This window comes from Sceloporus occidentalis, unplaced genomic scaffold, assembly GCF_023333645.1.
Source record: "Sceloporus occidentalis isolate IW3139 unplaced genomic scaffold, rSceOcc1.0.p SCAF_7, whole genome shotgun sequence".
Classification (NCBI taxonomy): Eukaryota; Metazoa; Chordata; class Lepidosauria; order Squamata; family Phrynosomatidae; genus Sceloporus; species Sceloporus occidentalis.
In genome coordinates, this window is record NW_028316987.1 from 90,513,116 (window position 1) to 90,536,803 (window position 23,688).

At 41.0% G+C, this 23,688-nt stretch overlaps 1 protein-coding gene across 8 annotated transcripts in view; it reads left to right on the top strand.

Annotated features, from left to right (window-relative positions):
- The window catches only part of LOC149310082 (tetratricopeptide repeat protein 21A-like), a 41,010-nt gene extending 17,777 nt beyond the window's left edge, over positions 1–23,233 (top strand). For 4 of the 8 annotated variants that reach the window (XM_089533652.1, XM_089533655.1, XM_089533656.1 and 1 more), the window contains 16 exons: positions 1,344–1,556; positions 3,091–3,329; positions 4,534–4,606; positions 5,570–5,680; positions 6,988–7,126; positions 8,807–8,913; positions 10,087–10,275; positions 13,426–13,536; positions 14,976–15,057; positions 15,356–15,506; positions 16,610–16,774; positions 18,286–18,481; positions 19,021–19,245; positions 20,839–20,959; positions 22,058–22,125; positions 22,398–22,696. In XM_089533652.1, the coding sequence (XP_089389778.1) occupies positions 1,344–1,556; positions 3,091–3,329; positions 4,534–4,606; positions 5,570–5,680; positions 6,988–7,126; positions 8,807–8,913; positions 10,087–10,275; positions 13,426–13,536; positions 14,976–15,057; positions 15,356–15,506; positions 16,610–16,774; positions 18,286–18,481; positions 19,021–19,245; positions 20,839–20,959; positions 22,058–22,125; positions 22,398–22,478 (2,271 nt within the window). In that variant the 3' untranslated portion in view covers positions 22,479–22,696. Of the gene's footprint in view, positions 1–1,343; positions 1,557–3,090; positions 3,330–4,533; positions 4,607–5,569; positions 5,681–6,987; positions 7,127–8,806; positions 8,914–10,086; positions 10,276–13,425; positions 13,537–14,975; positions 15,058–15,355; positions 15,507–16,609; positions 16,775–18,285; positions 18,482–19,020; positions 19,246–20,838; positions 20,960–22,057; positions 22,126–22,397; positions 22,697–23,071 lie in introns of those variants that run through there. The other 4 variants (XM_089533653.1, XM_089533660.1, XM_089533658.1 and 1 more) reach the window with 3 other exon arrangements.
- Positions 23,234–23,688: the final 455 nt, after the last annotated feature.

A 23,688-nucleotide genomic window follows, 5' to 3' on the forward strand; every position in this document is an offset into this window, starting at 1 on the left:
TGGCACTGAAACACTCGCCATTTACTGGACACTTGAGAAAGTGCTGCCAAGTTAACGCAAACCCCAGTATCCCTAATATTTTTTTAAAAAAAATTCTGACCAAAAAACACCACATTAAAAATACCCCCATTACCTCCATATGGAGTGGATGTAGGAAACAACCAACAGACCAACAAATATCCATCAATTAAAAACACACCATCAGTTAAAACACACATCAGTTTAAAAGAGCAAACAACACACATACATATTAAAACCATCTACATTGAAAATTCATCATTTAAAATTTACCATTTTAAAAATCATCTGGATAGGCCTGCCAGAAGAGACTGGTTTTCAATGCTGTTGTAAATTTAGACAGCATGTTCAAATCTTTTCCAACAGTTTGTTCTACAGTCTAGGGGCAGCTGAAGAAAAAGTCCTCTGGCTAACATCGGTCCCATACAAACAGGCCAAAATAAAGCTGCTTCGGGTCACTCTGGAAGTATGCTGTTTAAATGATGCATGCATCCTAAGAGTCCAGAAGCCACACCAAAGCCACGTTCCAGTCCTTAGGACTGGAGCAGGGCTTTGGCATGGCTTCCAGACTCTTATCATCATTTAAACAGCATATCTCCAAAGTGATCCGAAGCAGCTTTATTTTGGCCTGTCTGTTCAGGCCCATTGTAAAATCCGTGGTAAAATACATTGTAAATTCTCCTAACTCCACAAGTGCCTCCCCAAAAGTAAAATGGTAGTCCAAACCCCTGAAAATAGAATCAAGAGATGGGGTTTTGTTTCCACTGGAAACCTGCTACTGAACCTGGACATCACAATCAGAAGTAAGGTGTGGTTGTGGTCCCCCCCCCCCACCAGTTTTACAGCAAAAAAATGTTGTTCTAACTTTAGGCAAAAGGTGGGGTGTTCATAAAGTAGTAAATAGAATAGACACCATGCAGCTCACTCTACCACATCAAGGCACCAGTAGTCTAAGCACACCATTAAATGTGGGCAGCTGCTTCCCACACATCTTGGATGGTGTAATTGTTGGAGGAGAGACAGCATCTCATGCTGCTCTAAGTAGAATGAAAGGTAAGCACAATTGTAATGCAACACTAATGTTATTCGTTTCGTTATTTTTTAAAAGGAACATTGGTCCTTTTATTGGAAAAGTAACAGTAATGTTACTTTTTAAGGCCTCCAAGCACTACAAGTTTGTGTTGACTTCCTTTACTTAGAATCCAGCCACAGCACTAGTCTATACCATGAATTGAAATATGCTGGAATATATCAGATCTAATGTTTTCAGGATGATTCTGTAGTTGATTTGTCTTACTAGTGTCACCCTTTAATATTTTTACCAGCTTCGTGATTCTCCACTGTATCACTTCATCAAGGCTAGAACACTTAATAAAGCTGGGGAGTATCCTGAAGCCATTAAAGCCTTAAAAATGCTTGTCAATTTACCTCAAATGAAAGGAGAAACTACGAAAGGCCAAAGACCCCCTATATCTACAAGTGAACAAGTCTCCATCTACCTGGAACTTGTTGAAGCTCTTCGACTCAATGGAGAATTGGTAAGAAAGGTTATACATATATAATCTCATCACGGTAAAAAGAAATAAGACCCTATAAAAATTAACTCAGGGATGAAGTAGACGGCCAACTTGGAGCAGTCCTGGATACCCCCCATTTGGCTTGAGACCGTGGAACCGGATGTCATGGTCCCGAATGGGCCACTGGCAAGGAGAGCTTTTATTGCACTTTTTCTGATAGCTCTGGACTACCTTAGGCATAATTTTATGTCTGAAGGGCATATACAGAATACCACCTTCACCCTTATCTGCTTCTCTAGCTGCTTTAATTGGCACTAAGAGTGGACAGAGAATACTGGTAGATCTCTGTGTGATTTCTGACAAGCATTTTGACTCTCAATTGTTTAATAACAGCAACAACAAATTCCCATCTTTCTGACTGTATTATTTTCCCAAGAGGGCTGTGGACCAGGAGCAGATACTGTGTGTTATGGTTCCCAGAATTCATTAATTTTAGGTATATATCCTTCGCATGAATCTCCAGCAGGTAGCTTTGAGGTGTCATAAAAAGAAGTTATTGCAAATATGAAGTGTTCCTATCCTGCCCCAAGACTTAAAAACTCTTGTACTAGAACCCTGCTGTTTAGCTGATATTTTGGGGCTATTGTTTTAGGATGGTTGCTTATCTGTTTTCAATTCCCTTTTTATATGGTTATGTTTCTTGTTTTAAATACAGTCATCCCTCCATATCCACTGATTATTTAGCCACAAATTCAACCATCCACAATTTGAAAATAATATATATATATATATATATATATGTATATGTATATGTATATGTATATGTATATGTATATTCCAAAAAGCAAACTTTGGTTTTGTCATTTTATATAAGAGATACCATTTTACTATGCCATTGTATTTAATGGGACTTGAGCATGCACAGATTTTGGTATCCACAGGGGGTCCTGGAACCAAACTGCAGCAGATACCAAGAGCCCACTGTATGGTGTGTATATTAGGTACATTGAAAATGAAGAATCCAACAATTGTGTTTATAAATAGATAAAATAATACAAATTGGTTACAGAATAAATCCGTAATTCCTGTAATCTGAAAAATGTCTCCAGTCATTCCTTTGGTATTCACCAAGCCATTTAAAATCACACAGTTTTGCTTTATGTATAGCTGTAAATCAGAATGTCAAATTATTTCCTGTGGAGTGTTTGAGTTCCCATTCAAGGAACTCATGTGGATTTGTATTCAGCCTTCTATCTATGTATTAGAGGAAAAGAATGTAAGAAATATAATTATGAACATAATAAGTAAATCTGAGCACTGACACAAGAAGTCTCGTTATACCTTAAACAAACTATTTTCAGCTTCTGTCTGCAGTATGCAGATAGTAATATTGATCCACTTTGCAAGACTGTTGTAAGAATTACCAGCATAACAAATATGGGTTTTTAAAAACATTCTAGAAGTTCTATAGTGTTAATCATTATTATTACTATCTTACTATAGAAGTATGTATTTACTTTTGTAAAATATTTTAATGCATGTTTTAACATTCTAGCATGAGGCTACTAAGATAATGCAAGATGCAATTAATGAATTTAGTGGAACACCAGAAGAAATACGTGTCACTGTTGCTAATGTAGATTTGGCTATCAGTAAAGGAGAGGTGGATTTAGCTTTAGCCATGCTGAGGAATGTCACACCAAAGCAGCCATATTACACTGAAGTTAAGGAAAAGATGGCTCAGATTTACCTTCTGATTCGAAAGGATAAGAGATTGTACATTGGATGCTATTGGTAATGTTGTTTCAAGTTAATTTTACTTCTTTGCAAGAATTCAGTTTTCCTTTAGATTCAGAGAGGGATCCAAAAAAATTGATCAAGAGTCATTTCGGAGACTATCAGACACACATTTCAGAAGCTACAATGCATCATACACTTTTGAGTTATGGATTTATGCCTCTACTCTAAAAGTAGTGCAGTTTGCATAGTTGTTTATTTTTAAATTTTATTCATGGTATTATTCTATGCTCTTGACACGATTGTAACCAAATAATAGGATGTGAGGTTATATGAAGGCCAGTTTTTCAATATCATTTTGTTCCTTGTCTTTGCCGGCTTGATTCTGGCCAATGAAGGAACACAGAGTTTAAATGGATAACCTCATTTTTTGAGACACAGTGGCCCGTTACAAACGGGCATAAAGTACGGACTGGGTCCATATTAAGATTGGAAAGGGGCATTACTTCCGGACGCCCCTAACCCTAATACGGACTGAGTCTGTACAAAATGGTGGCGCCCGTTCCACACGGGGGGCCGCCATGTTTACATAGCGGACGCACTGCGTCCACATGGCGCATGGCACCTATGACGCTGTGAGTGTGCCATTGGTGCCTCGCGGCATCATATCCGCGCCGCAAAGAGAAGCGCCATTTTGGCACTTCTTATTTGCAGTGCGGAGGAACCTCGCGGTTTGGACGCTGGGGTTCCTCCACGCTGCAAATGAAGGCGGCGGCAGACCACCCTTCTGGGCGGTCTGTAACATGCCAGTGTGTCCTATTTTGAAATTTGCAATATATAATTATACCCATTTTATTTTTGAAGCTATTGTAATTAAAAACTCCTATGTCATTTTTTAAAAATCTTTTGATTGTGAACAAACAAAATTAGATTTCCTACACCAGTATTTGTTTTGTTTTTTATCATTTATTAAGGCTATAATCCTAGACACCAGGGGCAAGAATTGTAGGGATAAGAATTGTTCAGTCATATTATAAGTCATATCACAGATACTGTTCTTCTGCATCTCCCAGCATTGCATATTGTTAGCTATGCTAGCTAGAGCTGCTGGGAACTGCAGTTCAACAGCATCTAGGTGACTGAACAATTTCCATCCTTGGTACACATGTGTAGCTGTGAGTCCCATTGAGATCAATGGGACTTACTTCTAAGTATACCTGTGCTGCATTGCAATGTAAATGTCATGCCTCTTTTTATTTAGTGAGCTCTGTGAAAATTTACCAAGTCCTCATACGAGCCTTCTCTTGGGCGATGCCTATATGAATATTCAGGAGGTTAGTGATTAGTAATTAATTAAATAATTAATCAAGTAATTAATATAGTCATTTCCCAGCATCATACCATAATGTATATGAGAAAGAGAATACATTACCAGTAAAGTCAGTCTTTCCTAAATATTATGTGAAGCCTTTTAAATATTCCAAAGCTTTCTGTAAATTCTGCTGCTGCCATTGGTTTATTATTGGTAAACAGCATGGTAGCTGTTGTAGCCTAAATAATAGTAAGTATGGTGGGCCCTCCACATTCATTGGGGTTGGGGCACAGGACCCCCATGAAAGTGGAAAAACTGCAAATAAAAAAGCCACTTTTTTACATGAGAGGACACCTCTCTAAGAATATCTGGGTCCTCTAGCAAAACTGTTTCAACATCTGCTGGGAGGTGACTATAGAATCGCACTGGAGGACCTACAAATGACTAGAGAAGTGTTTTTTCTAGGAATCTCTGGGTCCCCCAGCATCTCCATGGTCAATATCAAGCAGAGTTGTGCTTGGAGGACCACAAATAATCAGATCTGCATAGTCAAAACTGCAAATGCGGAGGGCCAACTGTACTCGAGGTAACAAGAAAGAAAGAAATGCCAAAATAACTGTATAGTAAAGTAACATAGTGGCTCAGTGGTTAAGACACCGACTCTGATGATTCCAAGATTAGCAGTTCGAGGCCCATGACGGAGTGAGCACCCATCACTAGTCCCAGCTTGTGCCGCACTAGCAGTTTGAAAGCACGTAAAAGTGCATGTAGATAAAAAGGTACCACTTCAGTGGGAAGGTAACAGCATTCCAAGCAGTCATGCTGGCCACATGGCCATGGAGCCATCTTTGACAACCCTGGTTCTTCGGCTTAGTAATGGAGAGGAACACTGCCCCCCTATAGTCAGATATGACTTGACAATCTTGTCAAAGGGAAAACCTTTACCTTTTTAAAGTAACAACAGCCTTTTTGTCATTTATTTTAGCCTGAGAAAGCTTTGGAAGTTTATGAAGCAGCTCAAAAGAAGAACCCTTTGGATGCAACAGTAGCAAGAAAAATTGGGCAAGCCTATGTCTACACTCATCAATATAACAAGGTCCAGAAATAGGTTGTTCTTTTTTGCTTAAGGCCCAAGTCAGAGAAACAGCAACATCATATTATCCCAGCTACTCTGATTTTCATTCTATCCTGTCTTTCTCCCATGCACTTGAATTTTAAGGCACCTCACAGAAGATAAAATAACTACAGATAAATAAGTGCAGTTCCCTAAGTCTTTCCCTATGAGGAACGACTTAGGGAACTGGGGTTGTTTAGCCTGGAGAAGAGAAGGTTAAGAGGTGATATGATAGCCCTGTTTAAATATTTGAAGGGGTGTCACATTGAGGAGGGAACAAGCTTGTTTTCTGCTGCTCCAGAGAACAGGACCAGGAACAATGGATCCAAGCTGCAGGAAAAGAGATTCCACCTCAACATTAGGAGGAACTTCCTGACAGTAAGGGCTATTCGACAGTGGAACAAACTCCCTCGGAGTGCAGTGGAGTCTCCTTTTTTGGAGGTCTTTAAGCAGAGGCTGGATGGCCATCTGTCAGGGATGCTTTGATTGAGATTTCCTGCATGGCAGGGTGTTGGACTGGATGGCCTTTGTGGTCTCTTCCAACTCTACAATTCTATGATTCTAAAATATGCTGCTATTTTTTTCTTAATTTGCTCAAGGAATGAAGTACCAACATAGAGCTGTACTGGGAAGTGTAACCTGGGATTATTCTGTTTGGCTCCAGAGTTACAAGTGCCAAGAAAGAAATTTGCATGTGATTCAAATAATTGTCTAGCCCAGGAGAATGATGATGTACACACACACATCTTTTTTCTTTTATTTCTGTGCAAAACTTTCTTGTTAAAAAATCCATCATAAAACATACCCTTCCAAAACAAAGCAAAAATGCTAATAAAATCTTGCAGTTAAATTCACAAGAATTGAATGCAATCCTATGTATAGTTACTTGGTTCGTTTAACTTTCAAAATTCTTTGAGGTTTAGCAAAAAGATGAAATGCAGTCTTTAGCCTCAAGATACAAATACAACGTATTTTGTAAAAAGCTGTTATTATTTAAACAGCTAGCATGAGTGTCAAATAAGTGAAGAAAAGGAAACATGCAACCCCTGCTTGATTATTTTCCTAGTTTTATGACTTCCTTTAGGTCATCTTTTTTTCACCTGGAAGGTGTCTTATATGCAGGAAAAATCTGTATCTGTTGCAGTGCTATTATAAAGTCTACTGGGAGACATAATTTAACTCTGATAATATTGCATGACTTTTAAACCTTGTGGATGTTTCAAAAACATATGTTTCCCTTGTAATCTACAGTTGTACTCAGTCTGTTGAAATCTATTGATCCATTTTAGGCTATTAATTATTATGAAGTTGCTCTCAAGATGAGCGAGCAGGACTTCTTGTGTCATGATCTTGCTGATCTCCTCTTAAAGCTCAAAAAGTTTGGCAAAGCAGAGAAAGTACTAAATCAGGCACTTGATCATGACCCAGGTAATAATTCTCTTTATTTACTGTGTTTTACTGGAATGTTAGTGTTGTCTTATGGGTTAAATCTGTTATGTTTAATAATTATTACCAAATAGTTATGTGGGAGCAAATTCACACTAGGCATGGCCCTAACACACTGCTACATTGAGGAATCTTTATTTTGTAACCTGATATTCAGTCATTTTGCTTCTTTCAGAACAGTGTATTGACAGTTCATTTGTTGAAAAGAGGTTGGGGTAGTCATTCATGTCACCCTGCATGACACCACTCACCTCCTCTTTGGAAATGCCAGGCACCAGTGGAATGTTATAGTGCAAATGCCCTTAATAAATGAACCATGGTGTCTACAAAGACAGGGCTACAGAACTGGATTCTTCACAATGTTATCTGGGTTATGTTAGTCTTCCTATGTGTTGCAGATCACCACCTAGGCTTGTGTTGAGTTAGCATGTAATAGTGATTAAAATATTAAACTAAGACTGGAAAGACCTGGGACCTTTCACACTGCACAATTATAGTGGCACGATTTCACTTTAACTGCTATGCTGCTTCCTGTGGAATCTTGGGATTTACAACGGGAGAGGGTACTTAGAATTCTCTACCAAAGGACTCTAGTACTTCAGCAAACTACAAATCCCAGGAGTCTATGCCAGTTAAAGTAGAATCACCGTGCTGTAAATGTGTAGTTCAAAGGGCCTGTGAATGCAAACCTCAACTCAGTAATGAATCTCAACTGTGTAATCCTGAGCAGCTGCTTATCACTTAGGGGCCACCCCTTTCAGCGCTGGATCGGGGCCACAGCAATTACATTTGGCATTTCCGCAGCTCAAAAAGGAGCTGCAAAAAGCGGCTCTTTTCTGCACCATGGAAAGGGCGACTTTGCCACCATAGCAACACCTTCTGGCACTCCTTTTGGCACTGTGCCATCTGGATGCCACATCCCCAATCTGCCCTGAAGCTGGAGTATAATGCCAGTCTGTACAGGCTGTTAGTTTAACTTATTTCACAATAATAATAATAATAATAATAATAATAATAATAATAATAATTTATTTATAGCCTGCCCAATCACAAGGAATCCGGATGGGTTACAGCAATAAAAATACAGAGAATACAATACAATACAATAAGCTAAAAGAGAGTGACATAAGTTGCAGAATTCACAGCTAGACCTGATAGAACTGGGCCTGACTTTTTCACTCTCTCCTAGATCTGATGATGACAGTAGGTGCAGAGAGAGGGTTCTTCTTCTTGAGGCAAGAATTTTAATTAATTTTAATTTAATTCTTCCCATTAAATTTAAGAGAAGAATTGGTGGACAGAGCAACGTAAGTCACAGTAAACAGGGAGAGGAACTAGGTAGGGAAGGCCTGCCGGAAGAGATCCGTCTTAAGAGCCTTAAGAGTAGAAATGTCGCAGATCTCCTTTGGCAGGTCATTCCATAGCTTCGGAGCAGCGGTGGAGAAGGCCCTCTGGGTAATTCTGGTCAGTTTGTTTTTGACTTTTCAGGCTGTGTGACAAACGATGAGATTAAGACTGACAGTCATCCATCACAACTCATTTTACATACCAGTCCTACTATTCAACACCATTTCTCTGCAGCTACTATCTAGTAGTGGTGGTGGTCATTATACCCTTGTGCAGGTGATACCAAATAATGATTGTATCTTTTCAATCTTCTAGCTGATGATCTTCCTTCAATGATGAAGGATGTTAAGAACCTGATGTTACTAGCAAAGGTTTACGAGACAACTAAAAGGGGAGAAGTTGTTTTGGAAACTCTGAACAAGGTAAAAAGCCAACTTTGTAGAAGCCCAATGTACTCTCCAAGATGTTTCAAAGGTGGTGACCAACATACATATAAATATACCTTTAGTATTTTATTTAGCTGTTGCTGAAATTTGAACCAGGTAACAACTTTCCCTGCTAATTTTAATGCAACAGGCACTGATCTCAGACTTACCTAGGCCCCTGTTTGCAGATCTGTGAGGTATGCAGGGGAGGTGTAGATGGTTACTATCTTTTCACAGAGGCTTAGTAGGAATCACACAAGGTGTGCACATGTGTAAGCCCATCTAGCTTTTTGCTGGGATGTCTGGCCAATCAGAGGCCAAGAAGACATGTGGCATGGGGGGGGGGGCATATTCTTTCCAAGATCTGCTGCAGTCTTCATCAAGCTTTGTCTAGACAGCATATAAACATTCCCTTTCCAATCTACCATATTTAATTGGCTGTGACTTTCACCTGCCACCTCAGGTTAATTTTTGTCACATTGTTTAGGGTAATTTGCATGAGCTCTGCCCAGGTTCTCTGGTATTTTATTTTGATCCTCACATCACAACTTCGGAAGGGGTTTTCTCAGTGGACCACATCGCCTTGCTTTGAAGATCCCCTTAAAGATTCTTGGGATTGAAGTCAGTCAAGGACAAACCCAGCTCAGGGTTGTTAGATCTGCTTCACTTTCAGGTGTCAGGATGGATAGATTACAGCAGTGCTACTCAATGTAGTGGTCCAAGGACTGGTATTGGTCCACAGGCCATTGGCTACCAGTTTCTGGTAAATTTCCAGGGAATAAAGAAACAGTTTAGCCCATGGAGAAAAATATGGTAATTGCCTGAGGAACACTGGGGAAGAAGATTTCTGTGCTAACCTGACTTGGCATGTATATATCTGTCTATTTAAAATGTCCATATACTGCCCAGTTGACATTGCCTTGGGGCCATTTATCAATATAAAAGCAAAAACAACCAATAGCATTTACTATAAGAATAAATTGGCCAGAATAGAATTAAAATATTAAAATATTGGACTGCCAGGACATTACAATGATACTAAAAGCTAGTAGTAAAACCTGAGCAATAAAGCCAGGAGTACAAATCAAGGAGCAGATGACTGCCAGAAGCTCTTAGCCTGATGTCTAAATGGTACTAACAAGGATGCCCTTTTATTTGTTTATTTTTCAGGCATATGATATCCAACAAAGGATACTGAAGCGAGTCCGTGTGGAACAGCCTGAATTAATACCTCCTCAGAAACAAGTGGCATTGATGATCTGTGTACAGTTTGCTGAGTTTTACCGAGCAGAGAAGGAGTATGAAAAATCTGTTAAGTACTACACAGAAGCCCTGTCTTGTGTTCCAACAAACAGTAAGGTAAGCATGATCTTAATCTCCAGTTTAAAGATATAAGCCAGTGTTCTGCATCAACTGTGTAGTTATTAACCTCTCCTGGCCTGACCCTCCAATGATGGAAACATCATTCACCTATGCTTCAGTCACCAGCAGAATGGACCTTCTTCTCCCCATGAAGCTGATGTCCAGTGAATTAGGTTGGAGAGGGAATTATGATTGTGACAATAGTGTCATAATCATGACTAAGTAGCAATTGTGGATACAAAACAGGTACAGCATATTCATAATTGCTTAGTCACAGTTGTGACACTATTGCCACATAATAACTCCAGACTGCAAATCTATTTTGCTGGTCATCAGCTGCATGGGGGGAAGGAGGTCCATTGTGTAGGAGACAGCATGGTATAGTGATTTGAGTGTTGGACTACGACTCTGGAGACCAGAGATTGATTCCCAGCTCAGGCATGAAACCCACTGGGCAACTCACATACTTTCAGACTCAGGGGAAGGCAAACCTCCTCTGAACAAATCGTGCAAAGAAAACCCTGTAATAGGTTCATTTTAGGATTGCCATACGTCAGAAACAACTGGAAGGGACACAACACACATACCCATATATACACACATAGACCTATTCTGCAGGTGCACATGGCCAGGACAGATTTCCTAGGTCCAAAACACATTCCAGAAACAATCCAGTTTGAGACTGAGTTAACTGCCCTGGCTCAGTGCTACAGAATCCTGGGAATTGTAGTTTATTGTGGTACCAGAGCTGTCTGACAGAGAAGACTAAATGACTCACAAAACTACAGTTCCTAGAATTCCATAGAACTGAGCCAGGACAGTTAAAGTGGTCCCAAACTGGATTGTTTCTGTAGTGTGTTTTGGACCCAAGGCCCAGTACAGACCACGGAAAAGAGGTGGTCCGCAGCTGCCCCTTTCTGTGGAGGATTGGGGCCAGGGCAGCCATACCGACAGCCCACAGGCCCCAATCTGGCACTTTTCCAGGCCACAGAGAAGCAGCAAAGCGCCGCTTCTCCGTGCCCTGGAAAAGGGGTGTCCTTGGAGCTTCATGCCCCTGGACACCCCGGGAGTCAGAGCCATGGGAGAAAGGGGCCACTTTGCCCCTTTCTACCTGGCGTCATTCCCACAGCCATTTTGTGGCTGCAGGAACGAGGCGCATGCTCAGAAGGAGCTCTGTTTTGGAGCTCCTTCTCGCGCCGCAGCCAGGCCGCCATAAGCAGCCTGGGGCAGCATGAAGACATCACACACGCGCCATGCCATTTGGACACGACGCATCTGTGACGTCATAATGGTGGTGCCCATGTACACAGGGCGCCGCCATTATCGCGCCACCAGCATGTATTAGGGTTAGGGAGCGTGTACATGGTGTGTGTTCCCTAACCCTAATACCGTCACTGGTACACTGCTTGTTGGCGGTCTGTACCACACTTGAGTTAAGCATTGTTACTGAAACAGCTGATACAGAAAATTTGTCCTTACTAATTAACTATGCTGGTTCCTAAAAAAATTTTTTTAGAAAAAGAATGCTTGAATGGATAAGTCTGATTCTGTGAAACACTACATTTTTAATCAATAGTGCATGCTCCAGATTGTTTGGATCATCTATAGCTCAAGTTTTAAGAGATCTCAACAAAATTTTGTTAACTGCAGTCAAATAGATTTTGACTTATGTTGACCCTATGATTGAAAGACCACCAAGTCACCCTATCAGCAACAGCTCTGTCCAGGTCTTGGAGACTCAGGGCTATGACTTCCTTGATTCAGTCCATCTCTTCGTAATGTGGTCTTCCTTTTCTCCTACTGCCTTCTACCTTACCAAGCGTTATTGCCTTTCCTAATAAGTAATGCCTTCTCAAGGTATGTCCAAAGTACGACAGTCTCAATTTAATCATCCTAGCTTCTAGGGAGAGTTCAGGCTTGGTTTGCTTTAAGATTCAATGGTGGTATCCAGACCGCCACTTTGCACTGGCCTGGATATGTGCTAAGGTTGTCTCGGGGCGTCCTTTACAGATGCCCCGCAACCTTTGCACGTAACTGCGGCATCAAAATGGTGGTGCCCTGTCTACATGGGTGCCGCCATTACGACGTCATGCCTGCGCCGCAGCTAAACAACACAGGTATGACGTGCTCACGCTGCTGCAGGGCACTTGTGGCGCCCTTCCAGCAGTGCTGGAAGGAGCTCCAAAATGGAGCTCTTTTCACTGCGTGTATTGCTGGCGCAGCCTTTGCACGGCTGTGCCAGTGATACGGAAGAGAAAAGGGCCAAGCCCCAAGGACACCCCTTTCCAGGCCACAGGGAAGCGGCGTTTTGCCACTTCCCCAAGGCTTGGAGAAACGGCTGATTGGGGCCTCTGGGACTGCCGCTGTGGCTGCCCAGGCCCCGATCCATCAGGGAAAGGGGCGGGTGCAGGCCGCCGAAAAGGGGCAGTCTGTATCCCGCCATTGTTTTGTCTTTTTAGCAGTGCACACTATCCATAGAACTTTTCTCAAGCACCACCTTTCAAGTGAGTTTATTTTCTTGCTATCAGCTTTCTTATGATGATAATTCTGAACACATTGATGGGTAACAAGCAAGGAAGGGAGATATAGGCGCGTTACAGACGGGCCCCTTGAGGCGCCGTCATTATGCGCGAGGGACAGCACTTCCTGATCCGCCTTGCCCTTTGCGCGTAATGAGTGCGTCAAAATGGCAGCGCCCTATACAGATGGGCGCTGCCATTTTGACATCGCGGATGCTCAGCATCCAGACATTGCACACCAGAAGTGGCGCCGCAAGTGCACGCCTCGCGCCTTGCGGCGCCTCTTCCAGGCCCCAGGAAGAAGCGCTATTTTGGCGCTTCTTCTTGCTCCGTGAGGGAGCCGTGCGGTTTGGCTGCTGCGGCTCCCTCGAGGAGCAACTGTCAGCGGTGGGAGACTGCCCTTTCTGGGCCGTCTGTAATGCGCCATAGACTGCATAAAACTGAAGTTACTTTATGTTAAGAACCCTACTAACAGCTGCAGTCTGGTATCAAATGATGCTATTAAAAAACAACAACTCTGGATGCTAAATGCAATTGTATGGAGAAATAACTGGATATCTGACAAAATAATCAGCACCATCCCTAAAGTTATTGTGCTGATTAAATTGTGCTTTCATTTTATTTTCAGATTATATTAGAATTAGCTCACCTGTATTTGTTGCAAGGGGATCTGGACCAGTGTGAGCATTATTCTACTCTCCTGCTTCAAGATGATGACACCAATGAAGTTGGAACAATGGTACATCTTTTAACTCTTACTAAACTTAACCTTTGCTCTATAGAGAACCACTCTTTTTGACTTGATTTATCTATATGGATAACCACACTTGATGGCCACCTGATGGGAGGAAGATGCTTTGGTTGAGATTTCCTGCATGACAGGGGATTGGACTGGATGGCCCTTGTGGTCTCTTCCAACTCTACGATTCTATGATTCTATGAACTGAAGAGCCCCTGAACTCTGTTCATTCTGAACTCTGAAACAGCTGTAGAGAATGCATATGGGAAAGGGTTGAAGCCGAGGTTCATATTGGTCTAAATAGCAGTCTTGACTGACAGAAGGCTCAGTGACACAGATCATCTATGAACTAAGGTCTGCCTGCAATGCCTTTGCATACATCATATGCATCCAGTACAATAACATCATAGATCAGAAGAAGTTATTTTTGCCTTGTTTCACTATTTTCTTTGGAAAAGGATGTTAACACTCCAGGGCACTATGTCTTAAGAAAATCATTGTCTGACAGATAATTGGTTTTGGGTGGCATTCAGTACTCATTTTAGAAGACTTCTTGTGATGCGCAACCACAGTCCTTTTCTATGATAGTGGGCCCATGGGATCTCTTATCCCCCCACCCCCACCAGTGTTTTGTGAAGACTGCTTGTATTTTTAAACTTGGTTTGGTAGTGTTAGCAGCATGGTAATGATTTAAGTTCCAGATGTGTCCTTTTTGAATCAAACAATAAAACTTTATTTAAAACAACGGTTTGAAAATATGATACTTGCTCAGATGGTTTATGCACTTGTTACTTTCTTACTTAGCTTCAGCTTGTTACAGTTACTAGTTATTTTAGAATCTTCTCAACGAAGAACACTGTCTGTCTTTACCTAGGACTCCCACAGTCCCACTATCAGTTTGCTCCACTTAAACTTGGGTTTCACAACCACCACTTAAAATATCCTTCAGGATATTGCACTCCAGCTACTCTCTTGCCTAGAGTCCTGGATGTATATAACGGTAGGGAGCCCTTTCTTATAAGACTCTACCCCTAACCATCCCTGACTATCTCTCTGGAACCTCTCTTCCAACAGTCATTCACTAGACTCCCCAGGTTCCTTCCTCTCAGGATTCTAAAACCCAATTGACTCAACCAACTGCTTCTGGCCTCTGGCTGGTGACTGGCTGGCTTGTTGGTTTGTTCACCACACTTCTCAGTAGATTGAAGGAGACATACATGACTCTTCTAACTCCGTAAGGCTAACATCAAAACAAGATTGGGATAGCAGATATAATTCCAGGGATATCTTTAACATATCTACTGCTTCAAGAACACTTAACACTGAATTGTTCTTGGTGAATATTTAACCATTTCTCTGCCTTGTGCAAAGTTTTATGAAAGCTAAGAGAGCATTATAATTTAGTTGCTCTAAGTAATAAATATCTTCTCTTTTGCTAGATGATGGCAAACCTTATGTTTAGAAAAGAGAAGTATGAACAAGCTATAAGCCTGTACCGAAACGTTTTGGAGAAAACACCAGGTATTTTTTAAAATTAATAAATGAGAACATTTGTATGCTGACTTTAGGTCCTTAAAAGGCCCTCCTGAGCAGCTCACAATAAAACAAGTTAAAGTACAATAACATCAGGTTCATACAGTAAAAACCAGAACTGTTGATGAAAGGACATATGTGTATCTGGGTATTTTCTTTGCATTCCATCTAAGGAGTGCTGCTTGTTTCAATCTTGTATGTCAGCAAGAATTTATCTGTGAAAGACCTGGAAATACTCAAATGTGTTTTGGTTGGAAATACTAAAACATTCTCTGTACACTTTTAGATAACTTCTCAGTCATGGAGAGTCTGATTGATTTGCTGAGAAGAAGTGGTAAACTTGCAGATGCTACACATTTTTTTGAGCTGGCCAAGAAAAAATCAACTCGAATACCTTTGGAACCTGGTTATAACTATTGCATGGGACTTTATTGCTGGCAAGTTGTACAGAACAATATTTAAATATATTATAGACTTCAAGGTCAATTGCACTTTGTGTGGGTGCTAAATATATATATATTTTAATTGTGGCTTAAAAAAAGAGAAGCTGTTGTGAGACGGAGTGGCAGGGGAGACACAAATGAGGATTTAGACTATGGAAGTGCAAAGAGGCAGGAATAGACCTTCCCTACTGTATTTTTCCCCAGTAGAAAGGCTCTCCTTGTCCAAGCTGCTGTTTTGATACATACAACTTACACATATCATGCATATATTTCGTTCATATATCTGTAAGGTTCCCCATGAGGTAAATAGTGTTGGGAGGGCCATTAGCAACTGCACAACAGCATGGGCAGAAATTCCAATCTCATGATCCTAATCTGATTCCCTTTCTCCCTTGCAACTGTCTATTTGGCCCTTGTACAACAGGAAGGGAATCGTCCAAGAGATTTTTACCCCCCCAGGCCTCACATCAGGGATGGAAATTTGGGAAGAAATTAAAAATCAACAAGAGGCCAGAGATCCACTTCTGGTTTCTTTTCTTTCAACTTTTGGAGCTTCTTGGCTGAATTTTTATTTTCTTCTAGTGCCGGGAGGGATAAGTCCTTTAAAAAATGTCCTTGGGGACATATGCAGTTCATGGGCCTCACTTTCCGGATTCCAGCTCAAAAATAACTGGAGGCAAGTAGACCCAAGAAGCTTATTGCAGTGTCATCTCTTGGTTTCAAAATGAATCAGATTTTTATTCCAACTCATGTCCAAATAAATTCTAGGATATCCTGTAATGTTTACAGTTTATAAATCTTGGCAAGTGCACATATTTCAGTAAGTGTCTTTAATCTGAATAGACTTCTGTGTTCTTTTCTACACTCATAGAAGGAAATAGAGTGCTTCTTCCAGATTTATCACCCATGCTTCAATACAAAATTAAGTGCAGCTAAACTCAATGACTGGCATGAAATTAAGCCTACTTGATTCTGTACTGACTTATGGCCATTCCCTTGTGAAACAGAACATGTGGATACATTCTTGATAGCAAAATTGATGAATCCAAAACTCTCAAATGGCACTTCTGTCTTAAATACTTTCTCCTCATGAACAGGCATATGACGCAACCTAATCAGGCCTTGAAGTTCTTCAACAAAGCTCGCAAGGATAGTGACTGGGGCCAGAAAGCCCTTAGCTATATGATTCAGATATGTCTAAATCCTGATAATGAGATAATAGGTGGAGAAACATTTGAGAATCAGAATACCATGGATGCCAGGTAAAGGAAAAGTCCTAAAGTGGAATAACATGTTCCTATTCCTAAATATATTTAACACTAACAGTCTGGAAATGATCTTCCTTTTCTTCTCCAGATATACTTGGAGAACAAGTATCAGTGAAAGTAGAGGGGGAAGGAGTTCTGTAATACTATCTCTTTCATTCAGACTTTTATTATTGTTCTAGGGTTATGTTCCATCCAAACTATTATAGATAAGGCAAGCATTAATATCTGTGAATGAATGCAGCATGTATGAAACACTAAGTTCTTTTATGTCATTTCTCTGAGAGACAGGTACTATATGGGACTTGCACCTGTGCAGAGCAATAATCAGAACATTCTAGATCTGAGTAGAGTTGTGGTGAGAACCCAGCTCCTAAACTCCACAGCACACATCTAGGTGCCCCCCAGCCTCTTCCCCTCATTCCCCGTTTATCTGCCACATGAACAGCATTGGATGCTGAGTAGTTTCTTTGTACCTTTTTGCCATTGATTACTTCTTTTTTTCCTTTCTTTTTAAGCTATTTTCATCTGTCTTCTGTAATTTTCTACTTCTGTGATTTTCATTAACCCTGAGAAAGCTTGAGCCTGAATGGTGATGTCTTCTAAGGCCCTGTTTAAGCTGTACACCTTCTGCATGGGGCAGATAAGCACCTTCACACAAACATTCACAGTACCTTATTTTTCTGGGCGGGTGCCACCATAACAAAACTGCTTTATCTTTTGGAGTTTCACCAAGCAGGGACTTCAAAATGTACATGCAAATTCTTACATTTACCAACTAATAAGACATCAAGCTCAGGATTGATAGCTACAATATGTCAGCTCTGCCTTCTGCCCATGTTTCAGTGCCTCCTCTCTCCTTGGTACTGTATATGTGACACCAGTGCTCCACCCCTTCATGTAGCCACTTTTCAAATTTCACATTATTCCTCTTCCTCAACAACCATCCTAGGCCCTTTCTATGGCTCCTTTGCTCCGGGCTATGGAACAACCTCCTCTTATATCCTACTCACTCTTCATAACTAAGTTATATAACTAACTAACTGACTGAAAGAAAGAGGATGGGACGAAACTACCCTGTATTTAGAAGTGCAATATGGAGAATCGGGGTGGAGTTCCAGTCAAACCTCTGCACAACTCTAAATGTGCCAGTTGTAGTGCTGCACAGGTATAAAATCCTTATATGTAAGTGCATATATGACCCTTGAAAGAATTAGTTACAGATCAGCAACCTGTTATTTTCTTTCATTCAGAGCTGACTATAGTGACTTGTTCTGAGTAGCTGCCCAAAAGGAGAGCAGTTTGCATACTACCTTCCACAGGACATATAGCAGTTCCCAATCCTAGGATTAATACCTCTGAAAATTATACTTTGTATATTGATCAGGAGTTATCCAAGTCATGTTCTAATACTACCTTTATCAAATAAAGTGGAGGTCAATGCTGTTTTCCTTAATGCTATCCAGCACATCGTAGTCTTGGAAACTTCACACACTTTCTTTTCACAGTAGTCTAAAGGAAAAGAAAGAATCTGAACAGCATGGGATACGCACAGCTGAGAAGCTTCTCAAGGAGTTTTACCCTCACTCCCAGGAGGGTCAGAATCAAGTGGAGATGTTGCAGAGCTACTGTTTAATGGCCACAAAAGAAAGACATAATGTAGAGAAGGCCCTGAAAGTATTCACAGAAATGGGCCAAAATGAGGTAAAGTAAGAAAATTGGTGGTCAAACACAACTGGTGCAAAATAGCAGCAAAACGTTTTGTAACAGTACAGGAATACCACTGTAAGGTAACATCAAAGAATGAGTTCTCTTAGAGCTTTGACAATGTTCTCTGAATGCTATCAAATAAATGGAAGTTGTGCTAAATTACTAAAAACAGAAATTGCCGCTGCTTCCATCTATCTGGAAGCTATGCCCATTCTGACTGAAAGCGAATTCTGCTTTTTAATTTTATATGGACAAGCTCAGAGTATATTTGTTTAATCAAAAATATTTTAAACATTTTCATTTAACCAAGGGGCATAAAATCAGGAGGGGAAGGGGCTGTAGAAACTACAAAAAGATCTACTACCGAGGGTTGAACGACATGTTTTGTGAAATTCTGCTACTGGACTCTGTTTTCATTGAGACAGAGATGAAAAACATTATCCCAAATAGAAAATCATAATTAAAATCAGGGCTTCAAAAAAAATCTTGTGAACAATCTGTTTTTGGTTTTGGTTTGTTTGTTTTTTAAACAGAGGGACAGTGTTCCAGCCATTTTGGCAATGGCTCAGGCATGCATGATTCTTAAACATATACCTAAAGCCAGGACCCAGTTGAAGCGCTTGACTAAGGTGAACTGGTCTTTGAGAGATGCTGATGAGTTAGAAAAGGCTTGGATTTTGTTAGCAGATATCTACTGTTCTACTGGGAAGCATGACCTTGCAATAGAGCAAGTGAGACGGTGTCTACGGTACAATAAGGTGAGGAGATGTGATTTTATTGTAGAACAAGAAGTTCCCACTCTTAAAGAGAAACAGCCAACTCTTGATTTAGACACTAGAGTGATTCATGGTCAAAATCTAGATTGAGATCCTGATTATTGTTTGTTTGTTTTTTAAATATTTTCAGAAAGGCTTGCTCTTGAATGTTCTCTGGTGTTCAAACTATATAATACTTAGCTCATATTTAGAAGAATCACTTCTTCTGAATACAATAGCCAGTATTCTGTATTGCAGTTATGGGACAGGAAACCTTGAGTTACATATCTGTAAATACTCCCTATTCACTAACACTGCATAGTAACAACAACCAGATGAACTGACCTCCATTTCTCAATGCAGCTGCTGCCTGGTAAAGTGGGTTTGGGAAAACCGTTGGGGATCATGGCAGCAGCTGGACTGAGAAATGAAGGTCTGTTCAGCTGGTGACTGGGGTACAGGAGGATAATATTTCTGCTCCCTCCCTTACTGGCAAGCAAAGCTGAGATGATCAGAAGCAAGATCCCATCACAATTTTTTGTTGCAGTCCTAGACTGTAGGAACAGGTGGAAATGTCATCCACTTGCACCTGGGTCATCAGGTAAACAGACATCCATCTGTCAGTGTGACTACTGCCTGTTAAAGTAGGTTTGGAGGAGCTGGACCAGGAAATATTGTATAACTAAATAGGTAATGTAGGCGGGTTATAGACCGCCATTAAAGTACACGTGGAGCGCGTACTGGGGTTAGGGAGGTGCAGTGCTTCCGCCCCTCCCTAATCCTAATACGCGCTCTGCGTGTAAAAAATGAGGACGTCATGGCCGCGCCGCCTCTACACAGGGTGGCGTGGACGTGACGTCCTCGCTCCGCACCAGGGCGCCTAGGGCGCCCTTTGCGCGAACCAGGAAGGAGCTCCGTTTTGGAGCTCCTTCCGGGTTTGAGGCGCCGCTTTGCTTCACTGGGCGCAGCCTTCAGACGGCTGCACCCAGCGAAGCAAGGGAGAAAGGGCCAAGCGGCCCCTTTCTCCCCCTCCCCGCCGCTGCGGGGTGTCCTTGGGGCTTCAAGCCCCAAGGACACCCCTTTTCAGGCTGCAGGGAAGCGGCATTTTGCCACTTCCTCGCAGCCTGAAAAGCGGCGGATCAGGGACTCAGCGGCTGCCGTTCTGGCCGCTGAGGCCCCGATACACCGGGGAAAGGGGCAGGTACAGCCTGCCCCAAATAGGCGGTCTGTAACCCACCTCAGAATATGGGCCAACATCTTTTACTTTTCCTCAGTTACTTTTAGCATGCTTTATTTTTATGCTTGTTCAGGCCTAATTTTCAGGTCTAATTTCTGAGGTTCTTAGCCCCTTTACAACACCCTTTCAGATTTCACTTGTTTCCTCCAAACTAATCTTTGGAGTCACAAAGAACAGAACTGTCCCCCTGACTATCTTTAGGCGCCAGCGTTTAATTGAAAAGAAATTTGCTGAGCATTGTAGCTTCTTAATGCTTCTGGCTCCTCATTAAGAACTAAAAAGCCCTGGTAAACTACTATATATATATATATATATATATATATATATATATATATTTACATTATAATTTTTCTCTTCAGTCGTGTGCTAAAGCTTATGAGTGCTTGGGATATATCTCAGAAAAGGAACATGCTTACAAAGATGCTGCAACTAACTATGAATTAGCTTGGAAATATAGTAATCAAGCAAATCCTGCTGTTGGTAAGTAAAGGCATTACTGTTTGGTGGCCCCACTTCCTTGGATGGAGGGAGGAACAGAGAGTCATGTTTGGGGTTGTGCAGTGCAATCCTAAATGTGTGTAATGAGAACTAAACTGCATCGAACTCTTCTCTCTTTTTTTCTTTCTTTAAACATTTTAATCACACTCTTCAGCCAACAAGATTCTCAGGGTGGCTCTCATAGGCCAATAAGAATGAAATTATGTTATAAAAACAGTAGACTATAAAAACACAGGTGATGCTGGTGGCAGTTTGCTTTTTCTTCTGCCTCCTCGCAGGTTTCTAATGTTGTCTGTGATGGGAGGAATGTTGGAAGCAATGCAGGCTTATACACTTGTATAAAATGATGGGTGGGAGAGAGAACAGTGGGGAGCTAGCAAGTTCATACAGCCTCCCCCCCCCCCCCCCAGTTTTTCCTCGGATCAGTGTGTTTATGCCTTTTGCTTCCTTCTGACCTCTTGAGGTCACTTCTCCTGTATTTAACAAGTTAGTCCCTTTGTTCGTTTTGCCCTATATACTGTGAAAAACTGCTGAAATCACAATTCTTCTGTTTTATTGTGTGCTCTGCACTACTTGTGGAAACCTGTACTGTAAAAATAAAAGCTGAGGTACAAAATATCAATTTTGCAAAATATCAATAATACTATTTGTCATGGTAGTCACTGGTATTGCATGTACCTTAAAACTCTCCAGCTCACTAAATGTGCTTTTGTGATGTAGTTTATTTTCAAGTTTAACTTGTATGGCCTCAGATTCTTATATAACTTATACATAAGTTCTGAGAAGTAAAACTCTTTGTGTCCAGTGCAGCTTACTCCCAGATAAATATGTAGAGGATTGCTGCTTTAATATAGTCAATACCTAAGTATTCATTTTGTTCATACATAGAGATCATTTTCAGCTCTTTCTTTTAAAAGATTTTTGAAAAAGATTTTTAAAAGGACCACAATCCCTGGCAAATCAATAGAACTCTAGTTTAACAATAGCAAGCGCCTATGCTCCGAAATGGTTGTTGCAGTTTCATTTTTATTGAACACTTGATATTACACGGAACACTGACCTTTTCTTTTCTTCCTCTAGGATTTAAGCTTGCTTTCAACTATCTAAAAGATAAAAGATACATGGAAGCAATAGATGTATGCCATGATGTAAGTCATCTAAAGTGTAATTCAGTGTTCTGTGCTATAGATCAGAGTTGTCAGTGCTTTTGCTCTTAAGGTACCTATTTCTCACTGGTCTTACAGTTACACAACCCCTGTGAGTTCACCAAGGAGTTTTTGTATGATATAAGTGATTCTTTTTAATTCTCAGGTTAGGCCTGCATGGACCCAGGCAAACTGCTAGTATGCCCCAGAATATGCCCAACATACCCAGGGTGACCAGACATCCTCCTTTCCTATTCTAAAGTTCTTTTTCCTAGAAGCAGCAGCAACAAAGATCTGCCCACAGAGCTCAGGGCCCACGTGTTTCTCGGAGGAGGAAAGGACAGCAAACATGTTAGGCAATGGGTTGCTTGAGGACACAATGCAAATGTTGAAAGGCCTTTTCCCTTAATTTCAATACAACAGACAAATGAAAGGAATAATTTAAATGTTGATTCAGTCAAGGATTTGTTGCTCATAAAGTACAATTTAAAGCACTTGTCTTGTTCAGAGTTCTGTAAGCGTATTGCATGCCAACGAGGAATTTTAACGAAGATAAGTTGATCAGAAAAATATGGTTGAGTACATAATAAAATACAGCATATGTAACATAGCTGTGAATAAACCATATGAAATGAAATTTGATTTATATGAGTGTTTTTAGCTTTTATTTGGTAATATCCTACTACACTTTTCTTGCCTGTCCTACATTTTGCGGTTCTCGTTTGTGGTTATGACATCTGGCACAGCCCTGAAGCAGGACTTTGCTGGCGAATATCAGGACTCTTGAGGGAGCTTCTTGGTCTTCGCTGAACTCCTGTTTGAGTGTATCCTGATAAATTTCTACAGAATCCCAGCCAAACTACATTATGGTAGCTACAGATATAGATGGTAGTGGTTTCTTGCTATATGTCTTCAAAAATAGCTAATCATTTCTTCTTCTTTATGAAAGGTTCTGAAGACATGCCCAGATTATCCAAAGATTAGAGAAGAAATTTTGGAAAAGGCCCAAGCAGCAATTAAACCATAGACTATATCATGTGCCTCTGGCGTCTGAAAAAATCTGTTGATGGAGTTGGAACATAAGGGCATAATTTTCAATAAAGTTGTTTTAAAACCATTTTAAATTCCATAACTGGGAGCATGAAAAGCAGCTATAGAACTGTGCTTGAGTGGGTTCGTGGGAAAGAAATTAGCCCTAGTTGTTGCCCCCTACAAGATGGTCAAGGGCTTGTACAGGGAATGCAGTAAGGCAATGTATTGTAGCTGGGGGTTTCCCCTTTAAAGGTCTGTCAGAGAGGACAAGAGAGCCTAGTCAAGATCGCACACATAGCAGCCTTTTTGCATGGGCAAAGTTAGGAGCGGCAGGGGTCTTTCTCCCCTCTTACTCACTGCAGGTGGTCACATCTGGAGCATCCAGTGTGTGGACTTAGAATGAATATTGCACCCTGAAACAATAGCCAGCCTTGTGAGAAATGAGTTTGCAAGGACACAAATGGCTTTTTGCCATTTAAGAAAAAAAAAATCACACCCACAGTCCTAGGGCACATCAAATTGGTTAGCACATAT